Source organism: Sminthopsis crassicaudata, chromosome 2 (assembly GCF_048593235.1).
Source record: "Sminthopsis crassicaudata isolate SCR6 chromosome 2, ASM4859323v1, whole genome shotgun sequence".
Taxonomy (NCBI): Eukaryota; Metazoa; Chordata; class Mammalia; order Dasyuromorphia; family Dasyuridae; genus Sminthopsis; species Sminthopsis crassicaudata.
In genome coordinates, this window is record NC_133618.1 from 323558961 (window position 1) to 323583523 (window position 24563).

The 24563-nt window shown below is 30.7% G+C and overlaps 1 protein-coding gene across 4 annotated transcripts in view; it reads left to right on the forward strand.

Annotated features, from left to right (window-relative positions):
• The window catches only part of ARID4A (AT-rich interaction domain 4A), an 82828-nt gene that overhangs the window by 20624 nt on the left and 37641 nt on the right, over window positions 1-24563 (forward strand). For all 4 annotated transcript variants that reach the window (XM_074290229.1, XM_074290232.1, XM_074290231.1 and 1 more), the window contains exons 6-11: window positions 6183-6262; window positions 6344-6438; window positions 7712-7844; window positions 13049-13128; window positions 13995-14071; window positions 14359-14525. In XM_074290229.1, coding sequence (XP_074146330.1) covers window positions 6183-6262; window positions 6344-6438; window positions 7712-7844; window positions 13049-13128; window positions 13995-14071; window positions 14359-14525 — 632 coding nt within the window. The remainder of the gene's footprint in view (window positions 1-6182; window positions 6263-6343; window positions 6439-7711; window positions 7845-13048; window positions 13129-13994; window positions 14072-14358; window positions 14526-24563) is intronic.

The window sequence follows — 24563 nt, forward strand, 5'->3', positions numbered from 1 at the left end:
TGACTAGGTACAAAGAACATAGGAAGGTTGGATATCAGGTAAAGATTTAAAGTAGGATAGGGAGTACAATAATTCATAAAGATTATCTACTAATCTGTCTTGAACTATCACAGTGATGAAATTATGGGTCATTTAAGTATTTAAATAAACAAAGTATTTAAATAAACAATGAAATTATATATCTTTTCCCCAAACATTATATTTATTTGTTATTGAAAATATAGCTGTTATAATCACAAAATTAGGGTGTTTCCTCTCTCCATCCTTTTCTTATTTTGCCTTATTTTCAAATGATAATAATTCTAAGTAATTTAAAGATTTACCAAGTTGATCAAAACTAGTTATTGCCATTAGTACTTCATGATTTCTCAGATTGATTGCTTGGCAATTCCTAAATTGTAATTTAATATAAAATATATTCTTTTCTGCTATAGACTTTTGTGTAATAAACTTGAAAAGGTATGTTGGAGCCAGGAGAGTTTGTTCTATCCGAGAGTTAACTGGAAGTTTATTGGGAGTTAACTTTTAGAATTGACATGGTCATATCTATATTTTATAAAAATCCTGGCAACAATGTGGAGAATGAATTAAAGAAGGGAGATGCCAAGAGACTAACCAGAAAATTTTCTCAAGTAATTCAGGGAAAAGATGATGAAAGCCTGATGTAGAATGTTGGCTGTGTGAATTAAATGGAGAAATGTGTGAAATATCGTCATGGACATAGAATTGACAAAAACTGGCACTTGATTGGGTGTGTAAGGTAAGTTAGACTGAAGAGTCAAGCATGATTTGGGTTGTAAATCTGAGTGATTAGAAGGATGGTAGTACCTTCAATAAAAATAAGGAAATTCAGAAGAGAGAAGAGTTTATTATAAAAAAGATAGTAAGTTTGTGTTTGAAATGTCTGTGCTATGTCCAATTGAAAATTTACAATAGGCATTTGATGATTTGAGACTAATGGTCAGGAAAGAGACTAGAGTTAGGTTAGAAATTCATCTGCATAGATGATAATGTGGGAATTAGTGAGAGAAGAGGAGGCTTAGAACAGACTTAGATTATACCCGTTATTATGGAGCATGGTATGAATAATCTGTCAAAGGAAATTGAGAAGGATTGGCCAGATGAGAGCCAAGAGACAATGTTACAGAAATCCAGGAAGGAGAAAGTATTGTTGAAACATTGTCAAATGCTGTAAAGTAGTTATAAAGAATTAGTTAACATTGGACATTGCAGTTTCTGTTATTGATAACAATAGAAGCCACATTGGAAAAAGTTGAGAATTTATTGGAGAGGCATGAAAACTACACAAGCTTCTCCCAGAGTTTGGTTCTCGAAGAAAGTAGGGGAATGATAGAAGAAGAGAAAAATAGAGGGGAGGAAGGAAAGGAGAAAATTGCTTGCACATGTATGCACACATGCAAGTACACACATGGTGCATGCTATGGTTTGAGATGATGACAATGTCAGATATTTTATAAAACTTTATAAAATAGGGGGTTAGAAAGACACAAGCATGTTTATATTAGTCAAGAAGTGAGCCAGTAGAAGAGAGTATGATTGTGGGAGTTGTCAAAAGAGACAGAAAGGAATCATTTAATCAACAAGTATTTGTTAGATGCCTTCCATGTGTTAGATACCACAATATATACTGAAGTAGGATACAAATACAAATAATGAAGAGAATAAGAAATGTCACTATGTTTTAAAATTTACAAAAGGAGGAAAGAATACACAGAGAATCTCTTTTCCTGTCTTAACTATGAAGCAGGATCTTCACTTGGAGAGGTGTTGGGGAAGAAGTAATATAAGAGTCTTGGAGAGAAAAGGTATAGGAGTTTTATGGCTGTGCCCTAAACTTGTCTCCCTAATATGTGATCTAGGAATCACTGCAATATACCACTCCTGGCATAATTTTGTAAAACAGTCAACTACTTCTTTGTTATTTTTATTTCACATAACAAAGTTACTAACTTGATGATTTCTCTAACTTCTCATCAGCTCCCCAAGGTTCAATTCTCAACAGATATTCCTAAATATATATATTGAGTTCTTAATCTAACTCCTTAAATCTCTGTCTTACATTTCCAACTGCCTACTGAATATTTCCACTGGGATGAACCCCAGGCAAATCTAAATTCAATATATCCAGAATAGAAATCATCATCTTCCCTATCTCTATCCACATTATCACTGCCTAATTAAAGCCTTCATTAATTCACTTAAAGTGTTGTAATAGATATATTTAATTTGTCTCTCAGCTGTCCATTCTGCAATCTATTCTTTGTATAACTGTGAAAATAATCTTAATGCAAAGATCCTCATCATATTCCCACTCAGAGCTGTGTTCAGTGGCTTCCTATTATTATTATCCTATAGACACTTTTATTAGTATATAATATATAATATTAATAATAATATATATTATCCTATAAGATACTTTTCTTAGTACCATTTACCTTTCTAGACTTCTTACATTACTTCTTTCATGTTTTCTTAAATTCTAATCAAACTATTGGTAGTTAATCTCCAAACTCTACACACTCTATATTCTTCCTTATCTCTTCTTCCCCAAATCCTTGTCTTCTCCTCAAATGTCCTCTTTTCCATAAAGCTTTCATGATCTCTCCCACCATAGTTGATAGTATTCTTTTCCTCTTCTGTTACCTTTATTCCATCTATGTACATGTTGTATACCCCTAAGAGAATATAAGCTTTATTGGAATAATGACTTAAGCATTTACAGTCCATCTATCTTCACACTCTACTATAGTTCCTTGCATGTAACAGACTTTTAATAAAGTTTTTAAAAATTATTTTAACATTTTATTTGCTTAGAGCTAGAGTTGATAAAAAGCAATTTTTACTCGGCTTTTAAAATTAAACTGGGTATAAGTGTGATGCCCAGATTTCTGAGAGAAACCCTCACCAACTGAAAATCTAACTCTGTTCCAGCCATTTCATATCCGTTTACCACCAATGTATTTTTAAAAAATTTTGGTTGAATCTGCCATCTTTGGGCGGGAGGGGGAAAAGGGGAAAAATTAGAAGAAAAGGTTTGGCAGTTGTCAAATGTTGTAAAATTACCCATGCATATATCTGGTAAATAAAAACTTAAAAATTTTTGGTTGATGCTAATTATTTTTCACTTGAAAACCACCAGCATTCTCTTTATTTTCCCTAGCCTAATTCACATCTGTGATTCAATTTTAAATTGAGTTTTTAGTTATTAACATTTTGAATGTTATATGTGCATATATGTTTGTGTCTGCTAAAGTTCATCAGTTGGATTTTTCCCTTCTAGCAATGATTACTAAATTTTAAGAATTTCACCATTTTTAAAATTTTAAATTAATTAGTGCTGGTAAATTTTAAGGGGCTTTGGTATATTAAAAGAGAAGCAACAAATTGTTTTGGGAACAAAGCAGTGAACTCAATGAAACTTCGGCACTTGGCTACTTTATTAAACTAATTATTGTCCTGATGTGATCATCACTAATGAAGACAGTAGCTCTCTTAATTTGTTTTTAAGCTCAGCAACAAATCTAGTTCTTTGTAGACAAATATTCCTCAAATGATTTTATATACATATATAGATGTGTATAGCATTTGTATATTGTAAAAATATCATAAAGAAAAGTAGAAAGGGGAGGGCAGTATTGAACATTGTCAGTGCAAATCTGAAACTCATCTACTATTAAAATCTTGAGTTTAAGAATGAACAGTTTGTGAATAATTATAGACTTTGAGGTGGAAGTCTTTGACAATCTGAACATTTTGACAATAAGCTTCTGAAGGTGATAGACTTTGTATATCAAAATTCTATCAGGTGAAATAATATAAAATTATTTGAAAACCTTAAAATACTTTTTAAATTGTGGGTTATGGAGCCAATTTGTTACATACATTTTAGAAGGTAGGAATTTTCCCCAAATTTTATATTAATTATTCTTATTTTTAGAAATGACAGATTTGGGTTCTTTATTTTTTTAATGATAGCCTTCAAAAGAGTAGAATTGTGCTTAGGTATATATAATTTATGTTACTATTTATTTTATGTTAACATCTGTTTTGTCAAAAAAAAATTTAACATATTTGTGTCATTGAAAGCTTTCCTTTTAAGGTGTTTTTCATCTGAAAAGATCATTACATACAGAAATGAACAAACCAGGAGTTTTTAAGATCCTTTTTTGTTATCATCCTTTTCTTGGTGATGACCTCAGTAAGTAAAGAAAATCAAAAGGAGCTGGAATAGTCAGAAAAGGCTTCATGTAGGAGGTAGGACTTGAAATGAGCTCTTGAAAGATGAGTCACATTTATAAGAAAGGGGGAAAGCACATTTCCATATGAGAGGAAACAATTGAAATTTTGCTTAGTGTTTGGCGTTTTCTTGGAATAGTGCAACTAGTCTGATTAAAGAGGTAGGTAAATCTTGGGAAGAAGTGGAAAATAGATTGTTTATGTATAGTGGGGCTACTATATAGAGGATCTGAAACCTTAGCAGAAGTGATGACCCCATTAGAAAACCAATCTTTGAATGCTTTCAAGCAGGTAAAGTATGCAGTAGAAATGGTATTTAGATAGATTAGTCTCTCTAGATTCTGCTAGATGGAAAAGACTAGCTTCAAAGGAGATGAGCAAGAGTCTTTTAATTGAAAAATAAGTGAATTATTTCAACAAAAGTTAATCTTCAAAAGATTAAATTTTAGAACTGCTTAATTTCTAAAGGTGTTGACTACGTATTTCTTTAGAAGAAAATTTATAATTCCTTTTGAATAGCCTTTGATAATCATTTTTCAATTTATTATAAAACATTGCTTCGGAATGGTACCGTGGTTATTTTGGTGCATTTTCCATATTTCTTCATGATCCTTATAGTAATTAATTTTAAAATTGATAACTAAGTTTGAGTTGTTTTTAAATTTTCCTAAATTTAATGAATATTGGTTTTGATATTAATATAGTAGTAATTTTGATTTATAATATCGCCTCTCCATGTCTTTAGTTGGAACTGTAATTTCATAGCGCCATGTGCTCCAAAATCAGCCACATGATTCTAATACTAATCATTCTATAATTGGTATACTGACTTTATTAATAGGCCTTAGCTGTTCTTAATGACTAAAGTGTAGACCAATGGTATCAAACTTCAATAGAAACAGGACCTCTAAACCTTATAGAAGTATCCTTGCGGGCCACATAGTAACTTAGAAAGCCACATGTTAATATTATCTATCTATGTTAAGTATTTGCTAGTCTGCTTCAGGCCACACTGTAGAATATTTGTGTGCTGTAGAATATTTTCTTACTGTTAAATATTTACATTATTAGAACATGAAAAGGAAAAAAAAGGATCCATTGTAACTGACTTATTTTGTTATGAAAATTCCTGTTCTAAGTAAATTATTATTTTTTGTTCTTATTTGATTTTTTTTCCTGACATTACTTTCATTTAAAAAATTCTTTTTGATTTCTAGTGTATTAATGTCCCTCTCTTCCAAAAAATGGGTTTTTAGGTTAAAATTACGTTTTGCAGATGGGTATTTGACCATTCCATGTATTAGTGGCATTTTTAGAAGTGGTGGGGAAAAGTTATGCTTCTAAGAACCAACTTTTAAGTTGTTAAAAACTAGTTTTAGGGAAAGGAGGGAAGGAATCAAGACATAATTTTCTGTTATTTTTGCTTAAAATAAATGTATAGCTTTGCTATAATAATAATATCTTTGCTCTACAAGACTTATTGGCTGGAGTTATAGTTTGAATGGGAAAAGAGAGATGATTTAATCGGAGTAAGCCTTTAATTTGTGTCATTTTGCATTGTAAAAGGAAACAAATATTGATCTTCCCATAACATAAGGTCATAATAAAGTCTTAATCAGTTTGTAAATACTTAATACTAGATAATTATAATGATATCATGTTGAAAGGCTGTGTGGGTAGTAAAAAGCCAATCAGGAACACCTCACTAAATTCATGTCCCTTCTTTAAATTGCACATAAGTGTAATATGCATGCACATAAGTGTAATATGCATTGGTAAAGTGAGTTTCCCTTCAACAGTTAAATCATAGGTTTGGTTAAAAAAGTTTTAAGACAGTTTTCTGTTGAATATTTGTTATGAAATTTATTTTGTATTTTGTAATGGAATATTGAATAAAATCCCTGCTACCTTTTGGTTCATTGCAGTGTTTGATGATGGTGATGAGAGGACATTAAGACGAACCTCCCTGTGCCTCAAAGGAGAGAGACATTTTGCAGAGAGTGAAGTAAGGATCCAATTTTAATCTTAAAAGTTACAAGTTCCTGTAGTGGAAAAACATTAAGATAATTCATATATTCTTCTCTAGACACTTGACCAACTTCCACTAACAAATCCAGAGCACTTTGGCACTCCAGTAATTGGAAAGAAATCCAACAGAGGAAGGAGATCTTCTCTTCCTGTGTGAGTTTTTCCATGTTATTTTTCCTGAGTTTTGTCACTATTAAAAAGAAAAATGATTGTGAGTGACTAAATCAATTTTATTAGTCCAAATCATTAAAAAAATTTTTTTTTTTACTATTTTAGATTGAATCAAAAAATGACTAATTAACTCTCATTCAATGCAGAGTGAATCTTTTTGCTAGATATTTCACCATGAGCTTATTTTGAACCATCCCCACTCTTACCCCATTTTTTTTTTTTGGTTGATATTCAGGCTCTAGAATTAAATTTCAAATTGTGTTTATTTAATTAATTTAGTTAATTTGTGTAACATTAATTTATGTTAAATATTTCCTAATTACATTTTAATCTGATTTAGGCCACACTGGAGAGTATTTGTGAACTCCGTGCTCACTGTAGGCCACCTATTTGATACCTCTGCTATAGACTATTTTCTTACTGTTAAATATTTATGGTATTAGAATATAAAAAGAATTAAAAAAGATCCATTATAATTGCCTTATTTTGTTATGTAAATTCCCATTCTAATTAAAGATAAAATCATTTTTTAGTATTACTGTTAGTAATATTTACAAGTGATGAATAAACAAAAGTCTATAAAATAAACTAACATACAGTATAGCAATAACTCATTTACTTGGAAGTAAATTGTCTATTAAGTTCAGCTTTCACCAGTTTCACCTCCTGGGAATCCAACTGAAGAGCAATAACAACAAAAACCTTGATGTTAAAATGTTTTTGTATCAAATCATCTAATTGCAATTATAGATCCATTTTGAAGCCTGTTAGTTTTTATTTCAAATGCCATTTTGATAAAGTTAGTTATCTGATGTTTTAAAGCAGTAGATTTGAAGAACTAACATTCCCCCACCCCTCCAAAAAAAAAAAAAAAATGAAATTCTGGCAGTCAAGGAAGTGACAGAAAAATTACAATGCAGTCTTAAGAACTGAAATAGCATAAATATTCTGGGGTATACCATTTGATTAAAAAAAAAATCTTTGCATCTTTGTAGTGATTATTGCCCTGAGGACATTATTATTACATGTTATAAAATAAATAGTTCATAATGATGCCCACATGTTTTAAAAAAGAAAACCAATTGGTATTTGGATTAGTTTCTTTTACCTGGAAAATTTGCTTGTGTGGGAGAATGTTCTCTTCATTCTGAACTATGTTTGCTATAATCCCACCACCCTAGTTATGTTGTTATTGTTGTTTACATTGTAGTTTTGTTTTAGTTATTTAAATTGTGCTGTTGTCTTTATACTGTAGGACAGAAGATGAAAAAGAAGAGGAAAGTAGTGAAGAAGAAGATGAAGATAAGAGACGTCTTAATGATGAATTATTAGGAAAAGTTGTGAGTGTGAATTCTTCTTCTGAGAAAACTGAGTGGTATCCTGCCTTGGTAAGTTAGTGTATTTTGGCCACTTGATAAAACAGTTAAGATTTTTGTTCTACATTTATATTCATGGAGGAGAAAACATGGAACCATTAATATTTTGACAGTTTTTCTTATCTTTGAAGAATTATGCTTTCAGAATAGCATATTCAAATGATTTCCTTTTACTATCTTTTGACTTTTCCTTGCCCTTTATCTAATAAGTTATTAAGTTATTCTTTCCCAATATTTCTTGTATTCCCACTTCAGAGTACTCCAACAGTATTTTATTTGGTTTCCCCTTGCTTCTATTTTCTTTCTGCTTTCAACCAGTTCTACATATAGGTTGTCTTTGTAAAATGCTGATTTCATTATGATGCTCTTCTCAAAAACTTCAGATGACTCCCTTTGCTTCCAGGATAAGGTTTAAATTCCTCAGCTTGTCATTTAAGACTTCTTATAATTTGGGCAGCAACATGAGCCCTCTGGTCAGGTTAGCTGGTTCTCTAAATAATGCATGTCCCATCCCTATTCCTTTTATTATATTTTTGTGATTAGTTGATCATATTATAGTTTTTATATAGTTTATATAGTGTTTTAAAGTTTGCTAAGCACATCTCATACATTCTTATTTGAGCCTCACAATATCCCTGTGAGGTAAGTATCTTATTATCTCTATTTTCTCAGTTCAATAAGGACTTTCTCCAAACTCCTGTAGGATTCACATCCAAGTTTTCTTGACACTCAGCCTAGCACATAGAAATTTATACCATGCTGCTTCTCATAGTATCGCCCACCAAAAATTTGGGTAGCTGTCATATGTCCCGTACTACTGTCTTATGATATCACAAAAAATGACCACAGCAATTGTCCCTTACACTTTTGACAAAGTTCCTAATCTCCCTCTCTATCTCTTTCTCGTCTTTTTCCATTCTTCTCTTTCCCTCTAGTTAAAGTATTCTCACTATGCTAATTATTCCTTTACCTACTTCCTTGATCTATTTGTCCCCCACATCCCACCTTACCTTCCTCCAGAGCCTTGTTCAAGCAATCATCTTCTCTGTTTTATGCATCTTTTGTCTTATTTCTTTTCCCTCTTCCCCATTTTTTTTTCAAACTGTCTAATTTGAAAAAGCCTCTCCTGACTTTTCTGACCATCCATTTTTAATCTTATTTTTATTTATATGTGATAACTTTCTTTCCTAATCAATCTCTTTAAATCTAGTTTTCTAGGCATTAGTGACTTCCTAAACAACAAATCACATGGCCTTTTTTTTCAGTCCTCATCTTGCCTAATCTCTCATTAGTAGCATTTGATGTTGAATACTCTGCTTCCACCTTTTCCTTTTTCACTTAGTTTTAGAGACACTGTGTTCTTCCTACTTTTTAAACTCAGTTTTTAAATTGAGTTTCTTCCTACTTTTCTCTGTTCTGCTTAACTGGCTTCTCATTGTCTTCTGAATTAATTGAGTGTTCCCTAAGGTTTGGTCTTTTCTCTTCTTTCTCCCTTAATCTCATTTCCTTCCACTGCTTCAACTGTCACTTCTATCAGGTCCAGACCTCCGTCTACAATTGCTTATATAGCATACCTTTACTTGAATGCCCTGCTGATACCTTTAGATATACATGTCTAAATCTGAACATATCTTTTCCCCCTAAATCTTATCTTGTTGTGTTTTCAGTATTTCTATCATTAGCAATACCAATCTCCTATGTTTCAAAACTTTGATATATTATCTTGGACTCTTCTCTCTTTTTCATTTTCAAATCCAGTAGCTAAACAAATCTTAATGACCTGTACCTTCAGTCTTTATTTTATCTATTCTTTCCTTTCATTCCTATCTACTTGAACCATCACTTTTATCATCCTAGTAGGTCTTCCAGCCTCTACTGTTTTTTTTTTTCTTTCCAATCTATCCTTCTTTCTTCTATCAGGCTACCATATTACTTCCATTCAATCTTCAGTAACTTTATTACCTGGCTAAAGTTTAAATACTTTTGAATAGAATTCCAGGCTCTCCAAAATTTGGTGACAATTTTACCTTTACAGCCTTATCCAATAATACTACCTTCTATATGTTCCATGCCTCAATCTAATTAATTATTTGTCACTCACATATTCTTTCAGCTTTTTTTTTTAAACTTCATAACCTTTGACTGTGCTGTACCATATTATTTGGAATGTCTCTTTTGCTTTAGAATTAATGTCCATCCTTTAAAACCTAACTGAAATTCTATCTCTTACATTCAATTTTTTTATAAAGAAAAATCTTTTCTTCCCTCAAAAGTTATATGACATTTGTTTTGAACTTTCTTAATTCAGTTTTTAAAAGTCAGCAAAAATATTTAATGCTGTGCTACATACAAATTATATAAAGAGAGATGTGGCTTGGACTTTTTTTGTCACGAAGTTGGAGTGATACTTTTGATATACATGAGCTACATTTCTTTGAAGAGCAGAGATATACATTGTATTACCACAAAAAAAAAAAGTGTTACACATTTTACACACAAAGATTGATTTATTTGTACTTTGGTATATGTTGGACTTGTCTTTCTTTGACCTCATTGGGATATATGCTTTACAGAGGCATATCAGGATTAGTTTTTTAAAGAAACAATTTCAAATTACTTTCCAAAAAGTAACAAAACAAAAAAAAAAAGCATCTTTCCAAATAGATCACAGCTTCACCAATGGTTTATTATTTTTTATGAATTTTAAAAATGGAGTTAAATCAGCCTTAAAAAGATCAGTGACATGGATTTTGATCTTTTTAGGGGGGAAAAAAGGGGGGAAAAAGTTAGGAAGAAGAGATGATAAACTGGATGTCTGATGCATATATTATTTTTAAAATATTTGCATGTGTTTTATCTCTATGTTGGGCTGTGCAAGTTCCTTGTAGAGATCATATTTGAAGTAAACCTCATATCTTCCCCAGTATGCAGCACAAATACAGATTAGGCATTTTATAAATATTGACTTAAATTATGAAATATAGTATTTTAAGTTTATTGTTTAGATTGTCAGGCAAGATATATACACATACATATATGTACATAGCAAATAGTGTTAGGCAAATAATTGTGTGTTATAGGCTTCGTGCAGTATTCCTTAATTGGGCAGGAAGATTAATGAAGTTTAGAGTAGTCAGACAGTTGGTGGGAAAAGTGGCTAGAGGAAAGAAAGGGATATAGAGGAAAGAAAGGGATATCGGGCATCAGGGACCAAAGTACTAAGAAAATATGTAAAGAACAAACAAGTTATATAATAAGATAATTATATGAGTTTCCCAAATTGGAACAGAAGGGACATCAATTGAAAAGCAGTGAGGAGGGGGTTTCAATGGGAGTGGGGTATAGAGAATCCATAGGCAGGGGACAAGTCCTTAGAAAGTTGTTTAAGTAAACTAAAATTCAAGTAAATAGGACTTGGATAAGAAATGTGACAACAAAGAAGAATGGGAGACTGGAAACACTGCACAGGAAGAATCAGTAAAATTTACTGATTGGATATGTCTTTCTCCTTCACTGTTGCCTTTTAACATTTTACCTGATTTTTAGGGGCCTAATTGAGTTATACCTTCATGAGACTTTGTTACTTATCTGAATTATGTTCATTTCCTCATTCTTTGAACTCTACCATTATTAAACTGGCCTATTATTTGACTTATTTTATCTCTTTTTCCTCAGCAAGATCAAAATTGGATCTAGACTATAGAACCTGTTTTTCTTTTTGTGTTCTCTTCAACTTAGTCCTAGATAGATGGTTGATACCTCATAATTGTTGATAGCTAAACATTATTTTACATTTCTCTAGTTTTTTTATTTATTTTTCTAGTGGATCCAAGATAATTATGGACCTCTGCACTTTTGTAGAAAGACAAATGGATTTTAAGTCCAGGATTATTAGGTTGCACTTTGCTGAAAGTTTTTTTTTGACCATCATAAAAATTAGAAATGTTTACATTCTTTTCTAGCCAAAAATATTTATCTTTTTAGTGGTAAAGATAAAAATCAGATTTTCTAGATGATTGTTACTGCTAATAATTTTAGTAATATGTACTTGGCCTTTCCTAGGAGAAAAAGGGAAAATTTATCAGCGACTTAACTGGCTTTCTCTGTGTTAATATTTTAAAAATTTGGAGTCCTCATAATTCATGCAAAAAAAAAAAGTCCCAATTTATTTGTTCAATGTGTTAATAATAGGAAAAGGGATTTTGATATATGTTCAAAAGTTAAGTTGATAAAATCTTTTCCCCAGATTTTTATAATTTTAATATTCAAATTAGTTTTTTAAAAAGCTACATAAACATTCAGCTGAAGAGAATAACCATTTCTATACTGTCCATTAGGTGCCAGAACTGTATTAAATGCCTTTACAAATATCCCATTTGATCCTTATAATAACCTGATAAGATTGGTGCTACTATTATCCTCATTTTACAGTTGAGGAAACTGAAGCAAAAAAGGGTTACATGATTTGCCTAGGGTCACACAATAAATAGTTGAAGCTAAATTTGAATTCAGCACTTCATGACTCTAGGCCTAACACTATTCATTGTTCTATCAACTACCCCTAAAACTGAAGCTGAAGTACTTGGGAAGCAAATTTGGATCAGTTAAATTAATATTATTTCTTGCTATATATATATACTTTAGCTCCAATTTGAGGCTGCAGCCTGAGTATAGCTGGCAAAACTTGCCACTGGGCATATTCAGATGTAATTGGGAAATAGTTAACAAAATAAACAACAGCATAGATAATGTTAAATTGTGGTTTTCTAAGTCAATTTGTGACTTTCTGGGATCTATTTCTATTTGGGTTTGATAACCATTGCTTTAGTTTTTGTGCAAAATATTTAAATCTTTAGATTGAGACAAAGTCTGAATAATAAATTGGATTGTGAGAACATGAAGGCTATTTTAATTTGTGGTTTATTTAGTGAGTATAGATACACTAAGTATATTTTACTCTGTGATACAGATCCTTTAAATGCTTTTTTAACAGTTTATTTGTATAAACACTTGAATATTTTTATAAAGCAACTTCTCAACAATTCTGTGATGTAAGTAGTAAACTATTTTGTAAATTGCTTTATTTGGAGAATAAATACCTATTCATGAATAATTAAGCTATTCTCTTTACCATGCATTCTATTTTAAGTTGCAATTAAAATATCTTTCTGGAACAAGAAAACTTTGAATTGATTTGCTTTTATTTGAAACTTTAGGTAATCTCTCCCAGCTGTAATGACGACATCATGGTGAAAAAAGACCAATGTTTAGTTAGATCTTTTACAGATTCCAAATTGTGAGTAATGTAATATTTGCTAATAAAATTAAATGCATGGGGGAAAGAGGGGAAATGTAACTTAGTATGAAAAGTTTTGCTTTTCAATGTATATTAATTACCTTTTGAAATATGTGGTAGAAACATTAGGATGCTTTTTTTTTTTTTTTTTTTTTTTTTCAAAAAAACTTCTATAAATTTGTAAATTTTTCTAAAAACATTTTCTTTTGCAATAATAACATTTAAGGTTGTATATTTACTTCTAACCTGGAAATTTTATATTTAATTGAAAATGTCAGTATTTCACATGATTAGATAATTATCCTCAAAAAAAAATTTTTTGTTGCTGATAGTTACTTTGATATGCTCTGAGAACCGCATTTTTCCAGAAGCTTTTCCTCTCATCTAAATTCTTTTATTTTGCCTCCTACAAAAAATAATCTTTTTCTTTGTTCTAAATATATACATTTTGGTTTTAGAATTTTGGCACTAATCTTTCAGAATCACTTAACTACTTTCATACTGTATCTAAATTTTTCATTAAGATAAAGCCAGAAAACTGGGAGAAAAACCCTCAATAAATGTCAAAATGCCTAGATCCTATTAAAAACATTTCTTATTGTAGTTAATTGTTTTAACAAATGTACACCTTTTCCATTAAATAAAACAATTTTGTGTTTATAGTTTTCTTTCTGTTCATGAGTGAATTTTCAGATGATACATACCTTTTTTTGTATTCTACATATTGTAAGCAAAATAATTTTAAAAGTGATAGTTCAAAAAAAATTTTTAATGTACTACTTGGTACTAATTGATCTTAGGTAGATTACTTATAATAAATTGGTTCTTTTTTCCCTTTTGCCCTTGCCTTTTCCCCTCCAAATCAGTTATTCAATAGCAAGAAAGGACATCAAGGAAGTAGATATTCTTAGTCTACCTGAATCTGAGCTCTCTACTAAACCAGGTAAAATATAAGAAAATCCATTATTTCATATTTCAGCTTTAAATGATTACTTTGTTGCTTCATTGTTTATATGAAATACTCTGTTAAAATTGTTCCTATTTTGGAGGTCAGTGAATGAAACAAAATTGGGTATTCATTCATTGTTGCTATTTTCAGTAAAACTTGATAAGCTGATTGAATACTTCATTGAGATTCTAAGTTGGTATTATTTTTTTAAATTTCACTTTTATATGCTTTTAGAAAAATGTGACTTGGCTTATAGTAAGTAGATGTTATCCTTTTCCTAGGCCTCCAAAAAGCAAGCACCTTCTTAAAAACCAAAGTTGTTCCTGATAATTGGAAAATGGACATAAGTGAGATCCTTGAGTCATCTAGTAGTGATGATGAAGATGGAGCAAATGAGGAAAGTGATGAAGAAAAAGATAAAGAGAATGCAAAAGAAGAAGAAGAGACAGTAAGTAAAATTTAATGGTGCTAAACTTATAATTTAAATGCTTAATGGCAATTTAAAACTTTTGGTAAAGGAATACTTTCTTTTTTTTCTGAGTTATCAAAAATTTCAGAAAAATATGACCTTCCACCTCTGATTTTTCAAAAAAAAAAAAAAAAAGTTTTTGTAACAGTTACTCTTTGTTGTGATTTCTTCCACATTATCAAAAAGCAAAATTTTTAGCCAAATTTAAATTAAGTTTTGGTTTTCCTTTGATAGCTACACTTCCTTCTCATAGTTAAAATTGGGTCTTGAGGTTTTATTTTATTTACTAAATGAAGGCTACCACACTTATCTTTTTTTGATGCTATCTCATGGTATGAATGAGACTCTGGCTTTCAAATTAAATGTAACTTCTGCTATATCCTTCAAACTTACAAAGGCTTCACGTGAGCCTTAAGATGGATTGTTATCCAAGGATTTTAGGTAAATTCATCACTAAGTTGGTTGAAAAGGCAAGCATTTTTGAGCTATAGCAGTTCTTGAGGACAATTTGCTTAGTAAGTTTTTATCTGCATATCTGCAGGAAGTACCCACACCGATAAAATCATAGATCTTTGGGGTATGGAAGAAATAAAGTAAACATCAGATCACTTATGTTCATAGACTGTTAAGCTTATCAGGAGAGGTAGCCTGGTACAGTAGATACCAGACTTGGAGTACACCTGGATTCATGTTCTGCCTCTGACATAAACCCAGATGTTCTAGTCCTAAACTTTCAGTCCTTCTAGCAACTCTCCATAACAGATGATGGAGTTAATAGTGCTTTCATTTATTTTAAAGTGAGCTGATAAATCTATTTTCATTTCAGAAAATATAACCTCCAACTTCTGATTTTTGTAAAAAGAGATATTAGTATATCTTTGTTTAAAAAAAAAAAGTTTTCCTTTGTTGTGAATTCTTCATATTATCAGGCTATAATTCTTATTTAAATCCCTAGTTTTGCCTTTCCCAAAGCCAAGATTTCCCTTTAATGAAATCATGGGTCTGTAACACCTTAAAACTTTAAAATAGAAATAGTCCTCTTAGATGTTGGGTGTTGGGAAAGGAGAAGCAAATTAGAAAAAGATAATTCCAAATTAAAATAATAACATGTAACTTTTAAATTTTATTTCCAGAAAAAACCCAAATATTAAAAGGTATAAGGGAATATATAACATTTATATGTTATCATTTGTCATTCTCCAGGTTCTCGTTTGTTGGTTTGCAATACCAAGAGACATTTAAATTCTGCAAATTAACCATATTTTACTACTAAATTTTCCATATATATACATGTCTCTATTTTTAAGCAAACATGATACTACAAAATCATATTAAATACTCCCTTAAATACCATCTGCTATTCATATTTCATCTTAAATAATTGATTTTATGTGTAACATGAAATGAAATTGCTTCATATTATATATTGGATCTTTACCTTGCTTTTGGATGAAGGAGTTAATGGAGAATAAAGATGTTGAAAAGTAGGGATATATTCTGGGTATTTTGCTTAGAAAAATATAATATCTTTCTTTATTGTGTGAACAGATATCATCTTCTTTGAAAATAAAATGTTAATTTTGGAGGGTGGGGAGGAGATAAAGAAAGTCAGGTATTTCTTCCCTTATACTTCTCTGGCAATATTTGGTTTTGTTACTGAAATCAGAATGGCTGTTCATACTTATAGGATACCTACGGTGTTGCTATAGTAACATGCTGTTAGTTTTATGTGAGCATGCTCAGAGAGACAGGAAGGTTTAGCAGAGGCTTGGCAGGTTGCCAGTGGAGGTTTGCCAGATGCTTTGAAATGGACTGTCTTTCTTTTCCTTTCATGTAATGTCTGATTTTTATGTGGAAGAGAATGTAAGTAATGCAGTATAACTGTGTGGATGTTTTGCCATAAGTAAGAAAGCAGATATTTGCAAGTTAGACTAAAAAAAAATGTCTAAACACTGTGTTGTCTGAGTAGAAGAGGAATCTTACCAGTTTACATTTGAAAGAAAATGCATCATATAGGTAAGAATTTTTTCGTATGTCTAATATACTGAATACCATTTTATTTACTAAAAATAGGAACTTAAATGAGAATTATAGACTTAAATGCTGTGGAGAATGTGGTAGTTTCTTGGGATAAATAAATGTTTTTTGGTAAGAAGACAGTTGGAATCTATTTTTAGAAAATCAGAACGAATAATTATTTTCCCGAAATATAAAGTAAATTTGAAAACCAATATGTTAACATGATAGTTTAGCAAAACAACTTGCAATATACAGAGAATGTTAATTTTGTCTTTGTGGTTTCGAATTATTAATTTATTTATTTGCTGGGGGGGGGGGTGATGTGTTTTCAGAGTGAACAGGCCACATTTTGCAGGGTGTGAGCTGATGCAGTCTGTTTTATAACCTTTTATTAAGATCTGTTAGAATTCTACATTGTAAATGCTAAATATTAAATTTTATAAGTGTGCTCTGTTCTTGTTACAATTTTCCTTCTTTCTTTCTTAATCTACATTCTGTCTAGAAGCCCTGTGAATTTTTAAACAAAGGAAAAGAGAGCTCTGTTTTTAAATGTATATGCAAATATGAATAAGCAATTAGCCTTTTTTCCTTACAACTGATAAACTGATAAATCTGTTCTCTGAGAAAATGAAAAGCGCTTTGTAAAGGTATAAAAAAGAACTATAGGTACCTATTGTTTGCAGGTGACACTTAAGGGCATTAAATAAGATGAGAACCCTGATTCGGCATCTATCTATTAGATATAAAGATATTAGTTAATAAAATAGTAAAGAAAATAAGGGGGGAAATACACACACACTCTTTCTCTGTCCCATATTGATTTGTATGATTTATTGGATTTAATTATATTTCACAAGATTATAAGTCTTGAATACATACTTTGTTGAATAGTCTTGAATACATACTTTGTTGAACTATTTGATTAGAACTGGTTTTATTTATTGTTTGTTTTCAGGCTAAACAAGTAGATTTTTTTGACTGAGTTTTTTGGTTGCTTAAAAAAATAAACTGCATTTTGGGGCAGCTAGTTCTAAGGATTCAATTGCTGAATCATTCCAACTGATATATGACACCTACCTACTTTTTCATTTTTCATTTCCTAGTTTGCTTTGCTTTGATAAAGTATAAGATACTTTCATCTGTCTTTATCAATTCAAAGATAGGGAAATGCACTTAAAATATGAATTTAAATCTGATGACAGTATGATGATAGCATAGGCCTATATGACTTTATCATTATAGGCCCTTAACAAATAAACAAGGTCAGATGATTTTATGAATAGCCAAAACTGCCTTGAGATTTAATAAGATAACTCAAAAGCTTTTCTTCTGATGAAATGTAATGTGCTTATTGGTCAAACAAATAATCTAAGAAATGCTGTGTAATAGTTAGTCTTGGTATTTATGGGACAACCAAATGTTATACAATGAAATCATATAGACATTTGATGCTTAAGTTTTTTTTATTGGATTGAGAATTTTAGATTTCAGGGTCAGGTTTATACTGACAAAGTCTTAATAGTCTGGTATGTAAGTATTTTGATAACACCTTTTCTTTAATTGTATGATCATAGCTATATCCTAGAAGAACTTTAGTTTTAAACTCTCCCCACTTTGGGGGGGGGTTAGGGTAATTGTTATTTTGAGCACCTAAAGTAGTTTAGACTAAAGAGAATTGCACCAGAAATGTATCGCTTGAAGTATTTCTAATTGAATAAGTTTAAGATTTCATTCTATTGATAGAGGTGACTTGAAAGCAAACCAATTTTGAATTCATTTTCCTGAAAGAAGTATCTTTCTTTGATGTTAAAATAATAAATAATTTATTTTATTATTAAAGTAAGTAGACTAAAGTCAATTTAGGATATTTCTGTTTGACAGCTTTATTGTACTCTAGAAGTGATATAGGGATTTCTAGAAGTATAGCTTCAAGCAATTGGTGTTATCAACTTTTTATTTACTTTTGACTTACTTTGAGGAGAATAGAGCATATTGTAAACAAAGATACATACTGTTAAGGATATCTAATGTAAATAGTCCAGAGGTATTTAGCTATTTTGAGATTTTTTTTTCCCTACTTATTCTGTATATAGATTTTAGTCCAAATATCCTAAACTTTTTTTTTTTTTTTTTTTAAATTTTAATAAGGAATTCTCTTATCGGAAGTGAAGAAACATAGAGCACCAACCTTGAGTTCAGGAGGACCCGAGTTCAAATGTGGTCTCAGACACTTAACACTAGCTGTGTGACCCTGGGCAAGTCACTTAACCCCAGCCTCAGGGGAAAAAAAAAGTGAAGAAACATTTGTGGATGACCAGTTCATATACACTTTGAGTAAAAATGACTTATTTACATGTTTGTTTATATAACTAAACTTTATTATTATTTATAACAATTTATTGGAAGCACTATTCTAAGCAAAGCATCACCCTGTCCATATTTAGTATTAATAATAATGGGAGAGCTTTACAAAAATGTCCCCTGTGTACACTTATTAGTATGTCCATTTGCTTTTTAGAGTGAAGAATTTTTATCATTGTAGTATTGACATAAGAGTAACTTCACCAACTTTAAGAACTAGTTGGTTAAAATTATAACCACAAGACATTTGCTAATAGAGCCAATGTATTAATGGATGTTCATGTGAGAGGTGGGACAAGAGAAGACACACTTCTGAATTAATCTATATAAGAGTTATACAGAATACATTTTAATGCATCTAGATTTTTGCATTGGTGAAAGTAGTTCTTCAGCAAGGAAATATCTTCTACTGATGAAAGTCAGTAGCTATTCTGTAGCTTAGTATTAGAGCTTCTAAGAGGATAAATGATTTGCAAGTATCCTGCAAAAACCTCTTCAGAACTTGTACCTAGACCTTCCTAACTCTGGGGCAAACTCTGTTACACTATGTTGCCTCTAAATACTTTAGTGTGTATGTTTTGTTAATTTGTATTTTTTTTTTTAATCTAGCTAAGTTAAATTTTTCTGAAAGGAAAAAGCTAGTGACAGCATAGTTAATAGAAAGAAAATGAGATAATCCTGGCAAATTGTTTAACTTCTTTAGATCTCTTATTTCTTTTCTGCTGTGAGTCATTGGTTAAGATGATCTCTGAATTTCCTTCATGTGCTAAATCTCATAAGCCATCTTAAAATCTTGAATCTTAAATTAACTGAGTATAATAATCAGGAGAAATTCTTCTTTCTGTGAGTAGCAAATATACACATTTGGATAGAAGAGAGAATTTACATAAAATGAGGGAATTTGAGGGAAAATGGAAATTTTATATTATGATTGTGCACCTGTATTAGCTATACAACAGTGTTTTCTTAAAGTAACTGACAAGCAATTTCATTTCACAAATTTCTTGGTCTGAACATGAATTACTAGGCTCTTTGGAATTACTAGGCTCTTTGTGTACATCTGTACACTTTAAAAATAGCCATAAAGAAAAACAGCATTTTTTCTCAGCTAGCTGTAGTGGTATATCTGGAGCCAAACTGATTTGTATGATTTGTATTTGGCAACTGTGAGTTTTTGGAATCAGTGTTAATGATAGATATGAAGTTCTCTTATTAAACAAATTAATTTCATATCAATTATTTTGCTTTTCAAAGCCAGGAAACTGATTTTTTTTTTTAAGCTAAATAATTGATAGTGATTGAGTGCTTCTCTTGGATATGTTTATATACATAAATGTATAAGGCATAAAAATATAAATACATTAATTTGTATTTTTAAAATATATTTAATTTGGCTCTACATTTTGACAAATACGCTGAATATCGAGATGTGTCTATTTTAGAAATTATTTGAGATAGCCTAATGGATACTCTAATTGTCTGCTATTGTTCAGAATGGTTTTACAGTTTGCTGATTTAAATTAAAAAAACCAACTATTTAAGTTAAAATTTGAGAGGAAGGATCAAGTGAATTCACATTTTGGAATTTGTATTGTACTTTTTCAATTATCGCAAGTTGCTTCCTGCTGCAAAAGCTCTTGTCTTTAATAACTTCTTGTGATGCAGTATGACAGAGAATCGTGGAATACCATAGTTTCCAGAGAAATAAAATTACAAGTAATTCTGAGTAATAGAAAAAGAAGTCGATTTTAGCATGTTAACAATACAAGAACCAATGGAAAAGGCATCATAAAAAACATGTAGTAAGAATGGGAGATGATAGGACTGACAATCCAAAGTGGTATATTGGTGTCCTTGAAATGTTCAAAGAATAAGAAAGCCTTTATTTAGTACATTAGATAGATTTTTTCTCCCTTAATATTTACTGAAAGCCTTGGCCAAGAATTACAGAATGAAAAAGCATGGAATAGTTAAAAATAAGCATCTGTGTAGAAGAACACACTTGTAAAATTATAGATCCATCCAATTTTGATCTTTTGGTATTTATTTTATTGACATAAAACTGTTATTAAAAATTATAAATTATATTTGCTTCATTATTTGGTGGCCAGTCATCTAGTGTTGGAATCCATGCACAAAGATTTCCAGTTTGCTGAAATGTGGCAGAATTTATGATATGCTGGTATACCCGTTAAGAAATCAGTTATTTCTGGGTCATATTGAGTATAGGACTTTTGAACAACAACATGAATATATTTTTCTTTCTTTTCTTTCTTTCTTTCTTTCTTTCTTTCTTTCTTTCTTTCTTTTTTTTTTTTTTTTTAGCTTGGGTTAAGTGACTTACCCAGGGTCACACAGATAGGAAGTATTAAGTGTCTGAGACCAGATTTGAACTTGGGTCCTCCTGAATTCAAGGCTGGTGCTCTATCCACTGTGCCACCTAGCTGCCCCTGAATATATTTTTCTAACTGTTCTGAAGGATTATGTAGTATTTTCCTCTTTCATTCAAAATTATAGATCAGTAACTTTTGGAAATATCTCCTCATATACTTAAAACAATTTTTGACATACTAAACAGGTCTCAAATTTTTTTTCTGGGTTATTGTTTTTCTATGAGGAATTAATTATTTTTGAAAGTAGACATTTAAAAATAGTTATTTTTGTTTGTCATATTTTAAAAGTATCAGTTGCCAATAGAACCATAGTCATACTTTTGTGGACAGAGTTGCACATGTAACTTACTGAGTATGTAGCTAGGGTTGTTGTCATTTAAATAAAATTTGCTTAACCCATTTATAAGAAGTATTTAGTGAAAGTGTAGTATTAATGTCTACCTTGTATTTATATCTTATATACCATATATTTATTCTTATACCATAATTTATTCAGCCATTCTCCAGTTGATGGGCATTCATTCAGTTTCCAGTTTCTAGCCATTACAAAAAGGGCTGCCACAAACATTTTTGTACATGTGGGTCCCTTTCCCTCCATTAAGATCTCTTGGGATATAAGCCCAATAGTAACACTGCTGGGTCAAAGAGTATGCGCAGTTCCATAACTTTTTAAGCATAGTTCCAAATTGCTATCCAGAATGGTTGGATTTGTTCACAGTTCCACCAACAATGTATCAGTGTGTCCCAGTTTTCCCCACATCCTCTCCATTATTCATCATTATCTTTTCCTGTTATCTTAGCCAATCTGAGAGGTGTGTAATAATATCCCTGAGTTGTCTTAATTTTCATTTCTCTGATCCCTTGACCATTTATCAATTGGAGAATGGCTTGATTTCTTATAAATTTGAGTTAATTATATATTTTGGAAATTGAGGCCTTTATCAGAACCTTTGAATGTAAAAATGTTTTCCCAGTTTATTGCTTTCCTTCTAACTTTGTTTTCATAAGTTTTGTTTGTACAAAAGCTTTTTAACTTAATATAATCAAAATTATCTATTTTGTGGTCAATAATGATCTCTAGTTCTTCTTTGTTCACAAATTCCTTCCTCCTCCACAGGCCTGAAAGGTAACTATCCTGTGGTCTTCTAATTTATTTATAATATTCTTTATGCCTAGATCATTAACTCATTTTGACCTTATTTTGATATACAATGTTGTGTGGATCAATGCCTAGTTTCTGCCATACTAGTTTCCAATTATCCCAGCAGTTTTTGTCAAATAGTGAATTCTTATCCCAGAAGCTGGGGTCTTTGGGTTTGTCTAACACTAGATTGCTATAGTTATTAACTATTTTGTTCTGTGAGCCTAACCTATTCCATTGATCAACTAGTCTATTTCTTAGGGAATAATACCAAATGGTTTTGATGACTACTACTTTATAATATAATTTTAGTTCTGATACAGCTAGGCCACCTTTATTTGATTTTTTTTTTTTTTTAAATTAGTTCCCTTGAAAATCTTGACCTTTTGTTCTTCCAGATGAATTTTGTTGTTACTTTTTCTAGGTCAGAAAAATAGTTTCTTGGGAGTTATATTGGCATAGCACTAAATAATGTGTATATCTCAACAAAGCATGTATGATACATTATTTGAAGATTTACTAGTATGTATTTTAAAATCAATAATATATTTATATTCTCATTTTAAAATTTATTTTAAAGAAATATCAGGTTAAAATATAAACTGATTCAACCTGGATGCCTCAGTTCTGACCATATGATAAGAAATTGTAATTTAGGATTAATAGAGATTCCATTCCAATGATTTAGAGGTTTTGAGTCATTTAAAATAAAATGATTATTTTATATCCATCACATCAAAGATATAAAGAGAACCTACAAAAAATTTTTATTCTACATGGACAGCTGAACATTTTTACACATAAATTTTATCAAATAATTATATTAAGTGATAGTTTATAAATATTAAGTTAACTTGGAATTCTTTACAAAGTCTTTACAAATTATCTTTATCCTTTGGGTCTTTAGGTAATTCCTTTCACTCTTATCTTTGACCTTTATCAATTCTCTGTTTTCCAGGTATCTACAAATGTGCATTTACTATCTTTGGGAGGGAAGGAGAAAAATTTGCCTAAGTTTATTCTGCCATCCCCTCAGCCAACATCTTTACCCTTTTGTTAGACAAACTCAGAAAAATCAGCCTATAATTATTGTATACATTTCCTTAACTTCTAATAAATTGTGACTCCCTCATAATATGGCTTTTGACTCCACCAGTTGCCTGGAACTTTTTTCCCCAAGATTTCCCTCAATTTATTTAACAGCTAAATTTAATGGCCTGTTCAGAGTCCTCATTGCACAAGTTTTTTTTTTTTGACAGTTTTTGCTACTTTTATACTACTTCTGTGGTGTTTATTTTTTCCTAGGAATTTTTTGACAGTGTTCTTAATTCTCACCTACCTACCTGAATGTTTTTCAGTCTCCTTTGTGGGATCATTATTTATGGCCAGTTTTCCAAGAGAGGTTGTACCCCAAGGCTTTGCTGTAGGCCCTCAGTCTATATTCTTTCTTTTTTCATTTTTAATCAAACAATTTTTAACATTCCTCCAATATTTAACATCCTTCCTCTCCTCCCTCATTAAAAAGACAAGCAATTTTATATACATTATATATGTGTACTAAAGGAAAACATTTCCATTTTTGTTATATTGTGAAAGAAAACACAGACCTTCCCCCAATTCCCCCCCAAAATACAGAGAAAAAAAAATATCCTTGTATCTATATTCAGATTCTATCAGTTATTTTCTCTGGAAGTGTATACCATTTTTTTTTTTTTTTTTTTATCACAAATCTGACAATTGTCTTGGATCTTTCTATTACTGAGAATAGCTAAGGCATTCACAATTAATGATTATATATTGCCATTACTATGTACAGTTTTCTCCTAGTTTTGCTTATTTCACTTTGCATCATTTTATATAAATCTTTCCAGGTTTTTCTGAAAGCATCCTGCTCATCATTTCTTATAGCACAATAGTATTCTATCACAATCATATACTACAACTTGTTTAACTGTTCCCCATTTGGTAGGTATCCTCTCAGTTTCCAATTTTTGCTACCACAAAAAGAGCCGCTATACTTTTGTAGATATAGGCCTTTTTTTCTTTTTCCCTTTAAAAAATATCTCTTTGAAATACAGACCTAATAATGATATTAGTGGGTCA